This window comes from Danio rerio, chromosome 11, assembly GCF_049306965.1.
Source record: "Danio rerio strain Tuebingen ecotype United States chromosome 11, GRCz12tu, whole genome shotgun sequence".
In the NCBI taxonomy this organism is placed as follows: Eukaryota; Metazoa; Chordata; class Actinopteri; order Cypriniformes; family Danionidae; genus Danio; species Danio rerio.
Genome location: NC_133186.1, coordinates 32,247,494 through 32,263,948, shown reverse-complemented (window position 1 = coordinate 32,263,948; position 16,455 = coordinate 32,247,494). Strand labels below are relative to the sequence as shown.

The window sequence follows — 16,455 nt, the reverse complement described above, 5'->3', positions numbered from 1 at the left end:
TGTTTATTTGTTATTTTTAGTATATTTTAAGGAAAAAATCATTTCAAATATAGAGATTGCAATGGGATAAATCATAGAAAAGGAGAGAGAAAAAAACACCAATATAAATAAATAAAAGAACAAACGGTTAATTTGAAGACTGTTTGGCCCCTTGGCTGGAATTTAATAAAAATCAATAAATCTGCCCCATGTTACGTTACAACCAATTATCACGATAGGACAAAAAGCCCAAAGCTAAACATCCAGTACCTCAGGCGCCATTTACACTAGTGTGTTTTTGTTTTAAAGCACATACTGTACATATTTCATGTTTACACCGTGAATCAACACTACTTTGGCATATTTGACCCGCAAAAACGGAATGTTTGGACAACATCGTTTGTAAACCCTTAGAAAAGTAAAGACAGATGGAAATTCAGATTTGGCTATCCACAATCACTTTTTGATTGGTCTTTCGGACAATTGCGTATCATCCCATAATTTCAATAAGCCTCTCTCATATGACCAGTGCAACCAAAATCTACACGTTTTTCTAAAACGCACTAAAAAACTGTTGCGTAAAACATATGCCGGAATAGTTGGCAATACAATAGTTATTGTTCCTGATAAGGGACTAAACTGACAAAAAATGAATGAATTGTCTCAGAGGGGCCGGCACGGAAGCGCAGTGGGTAGCTCTGTTGCCTTACAGCAAGAAGGTCACTGGTTCGAGCCTCGGCTGGGTCAGTTAGAATTTCTGTGTGGAGTTTGCATGTTCTCCCCGTGTTCGCATGGGTTTCCTCCAGGTGCTCTGGTTACCCCCACAAGTCCAAAGACATGGGCTATAGGTGAATTAGCTAAATTGTCTGTAGTGTATGTGTGTGAATAAGTGTATGGGTGTTTTCCAGTGATGGGTTGCAGCTGGATTTCATGTGCCTTTTTTTACAATAAATAAAAAAAACACTAGTGAAACACAGCCTCACTATGTATATGGATTATTTGTAGTACAACCTCGTTATTTAAAATGATTTGTTTGAGTTTGTTTGTATGCTCCCCAAAACGCAGTCATGTGTGGAAAAAGGTGGAATCTATTCATCTAATGTGCGATTGCATGATCTACTGTAGTACGTATGTCTGTTTTGAGTGTGCTTTAACAGTGGAGCAGCTGCACAAGCCTGCAGGCCTGCAACACACCACTACTGCTGTCAGCACACGACACATCAGCCCACTCAGCAGACCACGCACAAATAAACTCATATAGACTGATCTGGGGCCAGCTGTCTGCCAGCACATCCTTTCCTCAAGAAGGCAAAAGGTTCAATGGTTGGACTGGTAAATAAGAGGGCTTAAAATCATTTGTTATCGTTCACCGTTGTGACTTCAAGGAAGGTGTTTAAAGCCAGCTGATTTTCATGCATTAAATACACGGCTCTCCAAAACAGATTTTTTAGATACTAAAAAAAACTCAACTGTGATCATCACAATACATTTTTTTTCTCTGTAAAACTATTAATTTCTTTTTTTAAATGAAATAAATTGTAGTTTAAAATTACTATAAACTAATAATACACAAACAACCAGACTTTGCCCTTCTAGCTTTGATAAAAAAATAAATATGGTTAGTCCTGTCACAATATATCAGCAAATATTTGTGCATGATCTCAATAATTTTCGGTGTTGCAATATATATTCACAAATTCACAAATAATGTTGAAGTCATTTTATAAGGACAATTACATTTTACCTTACCGATGTCAAATTAATAATTGGAATTCTACCTAATAATAAGTTTAGGGTGCTCTCACACTTGGTTCAATTGCCTGGACTGTACCCTAGTTCATTGTCCCCTCTTGTCACCTTCTCGGTTGGTTTGTGTTCACAATGTCTTTTTTCCTTCTGAACCCCGGTACGCTTGCGTCATCGAGCTGCTGTGTTATATATGGCTGTTACTAGGTGACGGACACTAAAGCAAAGCGCCCAAAATAAAAGACGTCGCTCTGTTTTGGACATACAGAAAGCGACTCACATCTATTTGCCGCAAAAATTTTATAAACGTTCAGAACATCAGGCGATGTCTACAGAAGCTGTTTTTGGAGGAGACAAGCAACCGGACTATAGTTTGCATGAAACGGTTCCCAGACCACCTCTTTCAAGCGGACTTGGGTACGGTTCATGGGTGCACACCCGAGTTCAGAAGACAACGTTCACACTAGCTAAACGTATTGTACTCTGACAAGAAACAAACTCGGGTGCGGAGCAAAAATACTTGTGTGAAAGCATCCTTAATAGAATATATATTAAGACATTCACATCACTTTTGACATCAAATGACAGAATCTAAATAACCTTAAGAATGAAAAGCCTTAGTCTGTTGAAAGTGTTTATGGCTATTTGCATATATTATGTTTTGTAATCAGTGACACAAAATGATCTCAAAATGACAATAATATTACTTATTGTACCAGTTTCTGTGACAGAATATCGCACAACAAATATTCCTCATTGTGACAGGCCTAAATATGGTTAACTAAATATGGTCAAAAAATAAATAAATCAATGAATCAATCAATCAATCAATATAATAATTTAAGAACCAGCTAGTTGAAAAACCTAGTTGCTAAAAAAAAAAGATTAAACTTTTTTATTTAGTTTATCTTAAGGCTTAATTGACTTAAACTGAAATAGGAATAAATGAAAACTATAAAGGCATAAAAGACCAATAATATTACTAAACCAAATAACTAAAACTAAAAAAAAAAATCCTATTAACAAAAACTACAATTTACTCCATCTTAAAATAACAGAAAATATCTTATATTCTTTTGGAGCCTTTGATGAATAAGCCCACATCTGAAATTGAGGGCAAGTCAAAATAAAAAGGACAATCCACATTGGCACGTGGGCAGGGGATGTTTGGACTGTGCGCTTCAGCGTCCCGGCAGGAGATTGCTTTAATTTGTGCCCCAGTAATAGAGTAATAGCAGTTAATTCCTCAACTAATGAGCCCGGATTAGCGTTTTGCTTTTGGTGTCTGTTCTGCTTAAGCTTCTCCTAATCTGTTCACGCTGATATCCCTATATCTGTCCAGATATGACTTCAACATCATGTGACCCCACAGGACGTCTCTTTCAGGAACAGTACGTGCGGTTGTCCTTTAGACTGGGAACAGTGCTGTAAGATGCTTAACAAAGGCAAAGTGTGCATTCCAAATCACTATAAATCATCCTTATAAATATTAAAAGTAGTGCATTCACAATAAGTGCACTTTAAATACTCAAATTATGCACTTATTTAACCTTTTAAAAGAAGTGTTGAATGTTGAACACTTCACGGACTCAACACTCACAGCTTTGCTCGTGTACTGTAAAAAAAAACATTAATTAGCAGGTTTTCGTATTTTGCGATTAATGTTTTTTCACTTATTTATGCTTTTGAATTGCATTATAGCATCTTGATCTTTCCTTCAAAATCTTTTGCTGTTGAATAGTTTAAAAATGCACTTGTGTTGACATTTTTTATAGTTTGAAGTCATATATTGCTTGTGTTTGTTTTGTAAAGTACAGTAAAAAAGCCTGGTAAGAAGCTGCCGATATATTTTCTGTTACTTTACAGACTTAATTCTCTCTACACTACCTGTCTTGTCATCAATCTCAGTTGTAAGAGCAACAAATTATAACTTGGCTTCTAGTTGATCATTTGGAAAAGTGGCAGAAGGTACATTTTTCTGATAAATCATCTGTTGAACTGCAGCCCAATTCTCACAAATACTGTGTAAGACCTATTGGAACCCGCATGGACCCCATATTCTCTCAGATATCAGTCAAGTTTGGTGAGGAAAAAATCATGGTTTGGTTACATTCGGTATGGGGGCATGCGAAAGATCTGCATAGTGTATGGCAACATACACAGCCTGAGATATCAAGACATTTGTGCTGCCCGATACATTACAAACCACATGAGAGGGCAAATTCTTCAGCAGGATAGTGCTCCTTTTCATACTTCAGCCTCCACATCAAAGTTCCTAAAAGCAAAGAAGATCAAGGTGCACCAGGATTGGCCAGCCCAGTCACCAGACATGAACAATATTGAGCATGTCTGGGGTAAGATGGAGGAGGAGGCATTGGAGATGAATCCAAAGGTTTTTAACGAACTCTTGGGAAGTCCTGCAAGAACGCTTTCTTTGCCATTCCAGATGACTTTATTAATACGTTATTTGAGTCATTGCAGAAATGTATGGATGCAGTTCTCCAAGCTCATGGGAGTCATACACAATATTATTTTTTTTCCACTGCACCATGACTTTATATTTTATTCTGTAAATTATTTCTGTTAAGTGACAAGACTTTAGTCTAAGCAAAGTCAGACCTTACTGTCCTAATTAAATCATTAAAAAAAAAGCATGATCATATTTTATTTTAATAAAATCTTGAGGACTTTGCCTTTCATATAAGTCACTTCTGATACCCAATGATCAACTAGAAGTCAAGTTATTATTTGTTGTTCCTAAAACTTAGTAAGGCGACAAGACTTTTGTCAGGTAGTGTATATTCTTAAACAATATTCTCTCTCAGACTACTAAAATTTGCCAATAAAAGTCACTTTGTTAAACTGTAGAGTTGAGTTTTAAACAAAGTTCACAGAGCAGAGATAAAAACTCCCATAATGCAATTCACAACCCTGTATAAACAGAAAACACCAGGTGAATCACAAAATACAGAAACTATTAATTAACTGATCATTTTTATTGTGTAGGAGAGGGATCTGAGCCATCAGGCACTGAGGTTGGTTGTTACTTTATTTTGGTTTGTGAAAAGAAAATTCTCCTATGTGAGTGCTATTTTACTCATTACAGATACTATTGGGTAGTTTGGTCATTAGTTAACTAATTTGGCAACTGTTAAACGTCATCTGGGAAAATATTTGAATTTCTGTTTAGTAAAAACACATTAGCATTCTATTTGGGATGTCACTAAACTCATACACTACATGGTTGAGTGTACTAGTGCATTATATTGACCTTATTCTTTACATACAAGTGGGTGCAGCCATCAGGATTTTTTTGGGCTCGAGACTTCCGGTCTCATTTCGTTTCAATGATTTTTAGACGTTAAAAACAGCTTGTTATGCAGCAAACTGATATTTCATTATTATACTATTATATATTTATGTATAGTCATGAACACACTTGTTTGTAGAACAAGCAGTTTGACTGTTTTTCTGCCGTTTATTAGTCTTTTCTCCCATAGGCAACTGAATCGGAAGTTTTAAAACTTGCAAAACGAGTGCACTTCCGCATTGCAGAATAAGGTCAATAGGTCTCCATTTAGGACACAATTAATCTGTTCAGCAAATAGTGTGGTTTAAGACCACCACACACACAAACACAAGAAGCACACACACACACACACACACAACACCTCTAAACTACATATGGGGATCTACAGTCCTTGCTAGAGAAAACTACCTTCAACACTTGACAAACAACTTACCTATAGAGATGCTCCTGAAACCTGAGCAGAGCAGTGAGGAGAAAAGACACAAGGGATTTGTTATAGGTCAAATAAAGAGCTAATTTATTTATATTTTAAAGTATGCATGAAAATTTACGCTGTTTATTTTGACTAGCTCATATTATTAATCTTAAGGTAGACTGGTAATCTTTGCAAGTGAAACCATTGGAAAAAAAGAATTTTGTTAATCTTCAATCACAGTCTGACCATTTGCTTCCACATTCGGAGTGACGATCCTTCTGTTGACGTCAACCTGAGGGTTTTCATAGCAACTGCATATTAATATTCTTAACCACACCCCCACTAGTTTGCTATGAAGGAATTATGCACAAACAAAACCCTGCACCCTACTCAACATTCCGTTTCAGATGGAAGTACATCAACATACTGAAATAAAAGTCTCAGCAACTTCCGATTCACACAGACTTTAAAAAGTGTGGTGTAAAAAAATTACACATGCTCTTGATCAGGATTTTTGAGGAAAAGAGAGAGGTAATGTGCGTGCATTTAAATGAAACAGACATATCTAATAGCTCATACTAACATATTAGCTACCTTTTCACTAATATCTCGGATCAGATTTGTGAGTTGATTTATCCCCGTTAGAAACCTGGTAAAGCACTCATCAGTGTCCTCTAGATTAAACAGAGATGGTTGATGGTTATGATGGTTACTACTAATGTTTAGGGAGCTCTTTTTTTCAAGCTGTGATCAAAGCTGGAACTACCTGTGCATTAAATGATTTTAATCCATGGTCTGTTGAAATGATTGATTCTGATTGGCTGGGTGTGCAAAAAACAAAAACAAAACAAAAAACAGACATACTAAATTATTTTCAATAGTAAAATGTATAAGCTTATGAGAAAAGAGCCTTCAATGCTTAATGATAGATAGATGCTAATAATAACCCAGGGTTTATGAATTATTCAAAAGTATTATAATTTTATTTATTATCAAGCATACTATCTAAATTTTAAAATATAATTCAATACATTATGAATTACATTCCACACATTTTAGTTGTTGGATGTTGTTTATTTACATTTTCTTTGTTTGTTTCTCAAGAGCAGTGTTGCCAAATCTGCTTATTTTATGTAGCTTTTATTTTTTTGGGAAGTTAACCTTTCATAAAGTGTAAAATCTAGCAACACTGACTCAGAATAATAATGAAGGGGATGAAAATTTCAGCAGAGACTCTTGTATAGTTGTGCTTTTATACGGTTGCTGACTAATGAGTTGCCGCTGTTAATGCAGACTGGTTAACAGCTATAAAACAGCATATCTGATTTAACAGCAGATGCATATGTCTTTTGGGATCATCCACATGAGATTGGCAAACTGAGAAGTTGCTGATCAAGTATTAAAAGCAATTATCAGCCGATCGGTAGTGGATTAAACAAAACAACCTTAGTAAAAACAACTACAATGCCAAAAGTCAGTAAGAATGTTCCTGGCATATCTTAAAACAGATGCTGTATTGCTTTAGTCACACCCTATAATGCTGTACTGTACAATACAATGGGTTTTAGACATGGTCAAAACTTCTCAAAAAGAGATTTATTCCCTACGGCTCTTGAAGTCCCACAGAAAAGCAAACTCAGTTTAGAACTATTACATAAGAATGAGTTGTTTTTCTGGCTCACTTTCCTTTCTCAAAGTGGCATGTGTTTTTTGTTAAGGGATAAATATAGCTTGCCCGGTCCCAAAGAAAAAAATTTTTTAGTCGTTTGGTTTTGTATCAATTTATATTTCAATATGCATATTTCATTTCACACACAGCTGTCATCTGTTAATATAATATAATATAATATAATATAATATAATATAATATAATATAATATAATATAATATAATATAATATAATATAATATAGGGCGATGCAGTGGCGCAGGTAGTGCTGTCGCCTCACAGCAAGAAGGTCGCTGGTTCGAGACTTGGCTGGGTCAGTTGGCATTTTTGTGTGGAGTTTGCATGTTCTCCCTGTGTTCGCGTGGGTTTCCACCAGGGCCCAAAGACATGTGGTACAGGTGAATTGGCTAGGCTAAATTTTCTGTAGTGTATGAGAGTGGATGAGTGTGTGTGGATGTTTCCCAGAGATGGGTTGCGGCTTGAAAGGCATCTGCTGCGTAAAAACATGCTGGATAAGTTGGTGGTTCATTCCGCTGTGGCGACCCTGGACTAATAAAGGGACTAAGCCAAAAAGAAAATGGATGAATGATTGAATAATATAATATAATATAATATAATATAATATAATATAATATAATATAATATAATATAATATAATATAATATAAAACCATATAATATAATATCATATAAAATGATATATGATGATTGAATAAACTAAAGAGGTTATTTTTTCCATAGTCATTTATTAATAATCTTTCAAATTGGAATATTACGAATATTAAATTTCATACACAGCTGCCATCAGTTTTTGCACAACTATAATAATAAAACTAGCATGTTGTTAGCATGAATTTAGTATGAATTAGCATGTTGCTAGTATGATTAGTATGTTTGTTAGTATGTTTCAGGTATGTAGTTAGTATTGACAGGTATATTGTTACTATGTGTCTAGTATGATTAGTTTATTGCTAGTATGAATTGGTATGTTGTTAGTATGTCCAATGTAAAGTCAATGGCAGTTTTTTTACAATGTAAGTCTATGGGACAGTTGCTAGGGGGCCGAAAGTGGTTGCTAGGGTGTGGCTAGTAAGTTTAAAGGTCATCGGTGATTGACAGATTGGTAGTCTGAGTTTAATGAGCTCAACCTTAAGTCTGTATGGTGAAAAGTTATGAGGTCAAAAATTTGGTCCAATGTTAAGTCAATGGGACTTTTTAGAATTTTCCGGGTCGGTTTTTGAAAAACTGTAAGTCGGATCACTTGGAAAAGATATAACAATCCGAGTCAGACCAGTTTGGAGCTTTAATGTTAGTTTAATGTTAGCGAACGGTCTAGGAGGAGACGCATAAAGAAATTTATCTCAGTAGAAGAAGAAGCTGGAAGCTTAATAAGTTTATGCATAACAGTATGTTGCTTTTCTCAAGCCACCATAAATATAAAATAACACTACTAATCTCCACATATTTAAATATAGATTCAATAATTAAGTATTTAACTTAAGCCAGAGTAAGTAAAGAAATGCCTCAGCAAATAATAAATTTCATTTGTAAATGTAATAAGAGGTCAGGTGTCCATTTAATGCCACAAACAGCATTACCGTACAGTGACTTTCATTGATCTGTTGGTGGAGTAGATTAAAGACGGCTCAGTGTCAGCTTTGATGCACTGTCATCATCACAGCCCTCTCTCATTTCTCTCCCTCTGTCTGTCTGTCTTAATTATGGCTATTCCCTCTGTTGTGACTCAATCAGCCAAGTTTTTTCCTCTGTTTTCCCTCAGTTTCTCTCTCTCTTGCAGCATGAGCAGCCAAACAAACACTTCTCCTTCTGTTCCTCTGACACAGGCTAGCTTTTCCTTTAGTCACTGAGAGAATGAGGAGGATTCACACTCATGTCTGTGCCATCAGCATAGCCAATGGAATAGGACAGATCATTTTTTTCTTGAATATTTTATTGATAAAACGAAATCATATCGAATTGCAGTAAAATATATGTTGATAATGATGATAAGCTCTGAACATTTTTTACTCTAAATTGATCCTAAGAGACAATCACACAGTAGAAATATGCAACAGAAATCTGAAATTGTGTTGATATTATAGATTCACAAATATTTGGTCGCTGAGAATTATCGGCCAAAAATAGGTCATGCTACGTCACCCAGTATTGTTCAGCCAGCTCGTTTCACTTTCCCGCCAGCAGTATTCGCCTTCGATCATAGTTAGGATACTCTTTTAAAAGTGGAAGCATTAACAACATATCGAAATATATATCGTTATTATTCAATATAGAAAATAATTATCCAGACTGCATTTTTGCTGTATCGCCCAGCCCTGGTATAAAGCTTATTATAGTTAGTTACAAATGAGTTATTTATATAGTATACAGTTGTCAACACTTAAAGTGGATCAAAACATTTCATAAAAGTCATCCAGAAAGTATTGAATAACACCCATTTTTGACTTTTTTATTATCTACTTATTTATTATCTACTTCAAATTTACTATAGTACTGAGCTTTTTATAGGTACCCAAAATAATAATAATAAATTCTAATAATAATAAAAATTCTAATAATAATAAAAATAATAATTAGAAAGGTTACTATAAAAAAGTACTGGGTTTTACACTGACATTTGGTTTTTCAAAATTGATGCGCATCTTGGCGTTTCCATCAACTGTTTTTTTAATGCACATTTCAAAAATGTTTTGTCCGCATTTTTCGAGTGCCTTAGACTGATTTTTGCTGTTGTTTCTGATGAATCCCTTAACCAACGAGCACCGATCCATTATTTAAGCTACCCCTGAGCACTTTTTGATTGATTTTTAGTATTAAAATGCAGTTTGTGTTGAACAGAAGTTGCAAATTGATCTGCTCTAAAAAACTGAAATCACTGTAACGTGAAATCCTAAACCATTACCGATTGACAGGGAAGAAATATCACTGCTAAAAAGCGACTAGTTGACTTTACTTATAATGTAAGTAAACCTGTTGCTTTTTAAAACCATTAGTTGGCTTTTCTCAAAAACGTTTGTAAACCTGTTGCCTTGAAAAATATTAAGTAAGTGCAAAACTATAAAAATTAAGTTAGGTCAACGTTGCTGGGGCTTTTTTCCCCTGATCTCACACAGCCCTACGTTAAGTACAGTCTGGGAGGGGCTTTTTTCGCCCTCCCTTTTCCCCTAATGTATCTTATTTCCTCTTTCTAAAGCTGCCTATCATCTGATCAGTCTTTCCCTAAAATGTGTGATGTTTGTGTATGGTCGGAGGGGTCCAATTTTGCTATATGTAACAGTGTATGTGACAAATAAAGACTTCATCTTCTTCTCTACTTGTCATTTTTAAGGTAACAGGTGTACTCCCAACTACTCCTTTTTTTACAGCGTTTTAAATCGCATCTGTTGTTTATTAAGCAATAATTTCAGGACTTGATTGAATATTGTATTTTTATATAGTTCTTAAGTCCCTTTTTGGTTTTAATACAACTGACTAGAAATAGTAGAGCATTTGGAAATGATGATAGACACATCTCTCGCTGTCTGCAGGGCATAACTGTGCTCAGTCTGGGCAGATCGCCAGCTCGAGCCGAACTCCAGTTTAACCCATCCATACATCCAGTCAATCCGGAGAAGCACTTAATGATTTCCCAAGGTGTCCTTCTGAAGTATGAAAAATTCCCAAAATTCTTGAGCATTGCAGCATGCCATAAAAACACATGCAAGTACGGCGTCAGTCATTCCAGCGTAACCTGACTGAAAACCATCAAAGATATAAGACGAGGGCACATCAATATAAATCCGTCTATCTCTAGCTGTGTGTCTACAAGGAGAGAGGGGAGAAAAACTGAGCTCGTTCGGTTCACATGTATGAATTCTGCTTGTTTCATCATCATAGCTGCATGATCAAAGGTATGCTGAGATTACTGGCAGCTCCCAGGCAGAAGACTTGATTATAGTCTGAAAGTAAACACACACACACAGGCAAGAAAAACCAAGCAGGCTCAAACCAGAAGCTTCCTCTCGCTATCTCTCTCTCTCTGAACTAACAAGAAATCTCGTTATGGTGTTGTTTGTTGTGAAGATCACGATGTTTTGCAATCCAAAGTTAAGCACATACTTAAGTGATATTCACTCAAGTCACAACGTTTGTCACTCTACAAAAATGACAGAAAAAGTACGTTTTCCTAAATTAATACCATCCCCATATAGTTTCGGAATTACATTCATTCATTCATTTTCTTTCGGCTTAGTCTCTATTTCAGAAGTGGCCACAGTGGAATAAACCGCCGACTATTGCGGCATGTTTTACACAGTGTATGCCCTTCCAGCTGCAACCCATTATTGGGAAACACCTATACACAATCATTCACACACACACATACACACACACACACACACACACTACGGCCAATTTAGTTTGTTCAATTCTCCTATAGCGCATGTCTTTGGATTGTGGGGGAATCCGGAGCACCTGAAGGAAACCCACACAAACACAGGGATAACAGGCAAACTCCACACAGAAATGCCAACTGGCCCAAAAAAGGCAATATCATGGTAGATGTTCTGCTATAGTTGTAAAAATGTCTTAAGTAGCAGTACAGAGATGCCCTACACAAACATTGCATATTACAAAGATTTTCCATAAAATATTGAGACAACATTATACAGTTAAACGTCTAAATGAGAATCAAAATTATTACATTCCAGATTTGACTGATTCACTGTACAGAACTGGCTTAAAAGTGATTCAATTATGAATCACCATACTTGTGTTTCTAAGCAGATTAATCATGTATACCTGTCTGACTGATTCACAGAAAAGAATCAATAAGAATCAATACTCAACATACAAAATAGTGGTTTATTCACAAATTGGTTCAGTTTTGATTTAATCTAGTCTGAAAAAAGTACAGTATGATTTATCCTAACTTGCAAAAATATTGTTGTTTCTAATGCTGTTCTAAAACAAATTTATACAGTAGTTTTAGCTATTATAAAATTTACCAACATTATATCCTTGAATGAAACCATGGTTACTGAAGTTAAGCAATGATAACCACAAATTAAGAATCATTTTGCTAAACTAACCATGAATGAATTATGGTAATAATAGTAAAGCTGTGGTTTTACTAATGGTACATTACTCTAATAAAATCATGGTCATTTTTTTAAGGGTTGCTCTTAGGATCACAGGACTTTGGAAGGACATTAAGGAGAATAATTAATAACAGAATTTTTAAATTTGGTATATTCATTCATTTATTTTCCTTCAGCTTAGTCCCTTTATTTTATTAGGGATCGCCATTGATTGAACAGACAACTTATGCAGTATATGTTTTACACAGCGGATACCCTTCCAGCCGCAAGCCAGTAAAGAGAAACACCCATGTACTCTCACATTCTGATTTATCTACCCTGGATAAAAGTACAGTATGATTTATTCTAACTTGTTGCTTGTAATGCCATTCTAAAGGCTTGTACACACCGGGACGCTTTTCGTTTGCGTATATCGTCAGCGTTTTAAGACGTTTTTCCCGATTCAAACCCAAGTGATATTCACTGGCGTCAAGCAGAGGAGTATGCAAAATCACTCCTTGACATTAGATGGCGCTACACAACTTTAAGCAGCAGCTACAGCTCTAGCAATGAAGAAAGGATTATTGTTCACCAATGCAATAAGCAGCTCTGCGTTCAAATCGTCTCTGGGTATCTTCTTCAATGTGCGCTCGCATTGACAGTTTTGCACTTGAGCACCTCCACATGCTGTTAACTATAACTTCAGCAGCTCCGTGCATGTGAATAAAGTGCCAACCTGTTTGGTAGAGAAGGTTTTGATGTGGCGCGTCAAAACAAAAAAACGAGCATTAGGCGTTTATTTAAAAATGACGCTTTTGCTCCTGCCATTTTGTGCGTTGGTGTGCATGATTACATCGGTGCCCATTATTTAGTCAAGAGACGTTAAACGTCAACAGACAATGCGAGCAAAAAGCGTCCCGGAGTGCATGGCCCTTAAGACACTCAAAAAAAGATTTTTGCTGCTTGTTCAAACTACTTATCTAAAATGACCTGAAACAACACTATTATTGGGGTGTTTTTTGGAACAACTTAATTCTTACTTCTTACAACATACAACATGAACATTCTTACTACTTAAATGTTCAATTCACAACTTAACAATTACAACTTAATTCTGTCAAGTTGTCCTAACACCAATTGATTGTGTGGAACAAAGAATTTTTACAGGGTAGTTTTAACTGTTATAAAGTCTCTCACCATTGCATCCTTAAATTAAACCATAGTTTTACTACAAATAAAATCTTTTAAACTTTAAACTAACTCATTTAAAAATTAAACTAACCACAGTGAAAATAAGTATGGTAATGATAGTAAAGCTGTGGTTATACTAATGGTACATTACGCTAACAAAACCATGGTTATTTTTAGTAAGGGTTGCTCTCAGTATCTCAGGAATTTGGGACGACAAATAGTAAAGTAATAATAACAGAATTTACAATTTTGTGTGAACTAACCCTTTAATATGAGCTGCTTACATGTAATACTAACATAAGATACCAGATAAGATCTTATTTATTGCATTTATGAATTTTTTGTTTTTCTTGTGTAGGTGTCCTCAAAATGTGCTTTATTACAGAAATGTTTACCAATCTCTCAAGTGCCCACATGTACAGAAACAAACAAAAGAAAGATGTTAAAATTAAGATTTATTTTTTTCTGCCAGAACGCTGTAGTTAAAACATCTACCAGCTGAAGCTAACTGGTCAAATCTTCACTCTTTGGGTTAGGCTGTCACTTCTCATCTCAGTTACCCCGTTAAAAATGGGACGTGACCTGAAATATAAAATGGACCCACTGCTGTGATTACTTCAGAGAGCAACCCGAAACTGACACAAATATAGTTATAGTTAAGTTGTGGTGACAATCCCCAACTGAGAAATGGTTCAGTCCATTTATATTTTATTTTTGGACCCACTTCATTCCCTAAAAGACTTCAGATTATATCTGACAAACAAGTTACTGTGTTATTTATTAGCATATAGTATACTCTTAGCACACAATACTTTTCAGTCTCTCTTTGGTTTTTTGGTCCATTCAGCACATGAAAAATATCCATTAAATAATAATTTTCCCTAATTTGTGATTCATGCATTTTTCGATCATTGGATCTTTCAAATTGCATTATGAGGACTACCGTAGATGTATATTACAGTATACTGAAATTATATATTTTCTGTGTTTGTCCATTTAATTACAGTAAAACCTGGCTTTGAGCTTTAAGTACTTTTATCTTTATTATGTAAGTTCATCTATATTTTTCTTAAACAAAACAATGTTTTAAACTACCACAAATGTCAATAAAAGTCAGTTTGTTAACTGTAGAGTTACATTTTAACAGAGATGAAGACCCCACAATCCAATTCCATGGGTAATTGAAAAACACCCTTGAATCATGAGGTAGAGCTAACCGTTAATTAAGATATTGCATTTCCGGGAAACATTATTCTTCCTCATTTACTAGTTTGTCTATTTCTCAGCTCAACCTCTATTTCTGTGCCTTTGTTTTAAGAGGCTGCAGTTTTCTTTTCCATCATGATAAGCAGTTCTCAGACAGGCCTCATACCAAGCCTTGATGTGTCTCCAGTGAAAATCAAAGTGCATTAAACATTAAAAGTACTGTCAAACGCAGAAGTAGACCAACTCTAAGGGAAAAGTAGAGCACTGAGAAGGCTAGAAGGCACAAGGCAAAAATGTTGACTTTATGATCCTCTTCTATTAGCATGCATACTTAAATATGTTAATTAATAGGCAAGTATCTTCTCTGTTTTCAAGTTATATATATATTCTAAATCAAGTGAGAAATATGATCACATTTCAATGAGTATGTTTCTGAGTATATTCCTTAAAATGTAAATGTTCCTTAAAAATAAATAATCCTTTAAATGTGGTTTAATGGCGATATGAGATTTTTGTCATTAGACCCAGCCCTAAAGTTCATCATGCTATCTTATACACTGTTAGACTTTGCCACAATTTTACAGTTATGTACTGCTAAAATGCACAGTAAAAATAACACATACATTCTTTACATTTCGCTACTGTAATATGCAATGCAATGTGGGTCATTTTAAAACCTATATAGTAACTTACTGCATATAACTTACTGCATTTGCGGTATTCTACTGTATTCAAAGTATTCAAGTACTGCTACTGTAGTTGAATACAAAAAAAAATTGTAAAGGTGTTGTACTACTAGTGTACAATGTAAATAAATGTCAGTAAAAGTACTGTAAAATTGTCATTTTGTAAAAATAAAATAGTTAAGACCATTTTAGCATAAAAAGATGTTGCAGTAGGGATATCTTACTGTAAAATAAAATTGCGGTAGGGAACTGCTACTATAAAACACATTTACAGGTAAGTTACTGTAAAGGGACAGTTATTGTAAATTTCTGGCAACAGTGATACCAGTATGTTACCACAAATATACAATCAGATGTCTAACAGTGTAACACATGCTTCATGTCTGATTGTTCAGGAGTTTAAACTGAAAACCCCTTAAAATACTTGCCGCTGTTTTTTGCCATAATAACCCAGGGTTAACTATAAAGCTAATTCTTAAATTTAAAATTCTTCTGAAAACCTAATTTGGAACATAATTTTCATTCAGTTTACTGCATTCGTATACACTTGGATGTAAGTCAGTTGGATTGAAAAGTATGGTATGTTCACTCCTCAAACATTATCCAATCAAATAAACTTGAAATATTAGAGAACAGTAATGCTTTGCTGCAAATATAAGGCTAGGTTAACCAGTCATACACTTGGCAGAGAAAGGCAGCACCTGCCACTAACACAAACACACACAGGTGCTCCCTGACTTGAGTATGTGTCTGTACTCAGTCTGCTGGGCTCTTTAGGATGGGGGTATTGTAGAATTTCCGCTTGGAACAAGTCAGGACAGATAGCGGATGGTGTGTGTGTGTGTTTTTTTCAAATGAATTCACTGTGGTCCTGCGGGTTGAACAATCCATTGGCTTAATTTAGTCTTGACAGAGTATCAGTGAAAGCTGGAAGATCCACTCTGCTCCACATCACTCTACTTTAACACAGCGAAGCCTTTACCACCGCCCTCAAAACTATACACTTTATCAATATTTAATGGCAATAAAAGAAACAGATTCGTGCTGGACCTGCTGGTGTTACTAATAATTCATGAGGCCAGGACTTAAACTCTGTCATTTACCAGATGTTTGAATGAGTGACAGCATTAAGTGCTGCTTAGACTATGAAATATAAATATACCCCTAAACTAATGCTATT

The 16,455-nt window shown here is 35.3% G+C and overlaps 1 protein-coding gene across 13 annotated transcripts in view; it reads right to left on the bottom strand.

The window, feature by feature from the left end:
- The window catches only part of nhsb (Nance-Horan syndrome b (congenital cataracts and dental anomalies)), a 90,224-nt gene that overhangs the window by 61,750 nt on the left and 12,019 nt on the right, over positions 1-16,455 (bottom strand). For 5 of the 13 annotated variants that reach the window (XM_021479857.3, XM_009306118.5, XM_009306120.5 and 2 more), the window contains exon 2: positions 5,469-5,489. The exons of the other annotated variants lie outside the window; for them this stretch is intronic. In XM_021479857.3, coding sequence (XP_021335532.1) covers positions 5,469-5,489 — 21 coding nt within the window. The remainder of the gene's footprint in view (positions 1-5,468; positions 5,490-16,455) is intronic. 13 annotated transcript variants of the gene reach the window in all.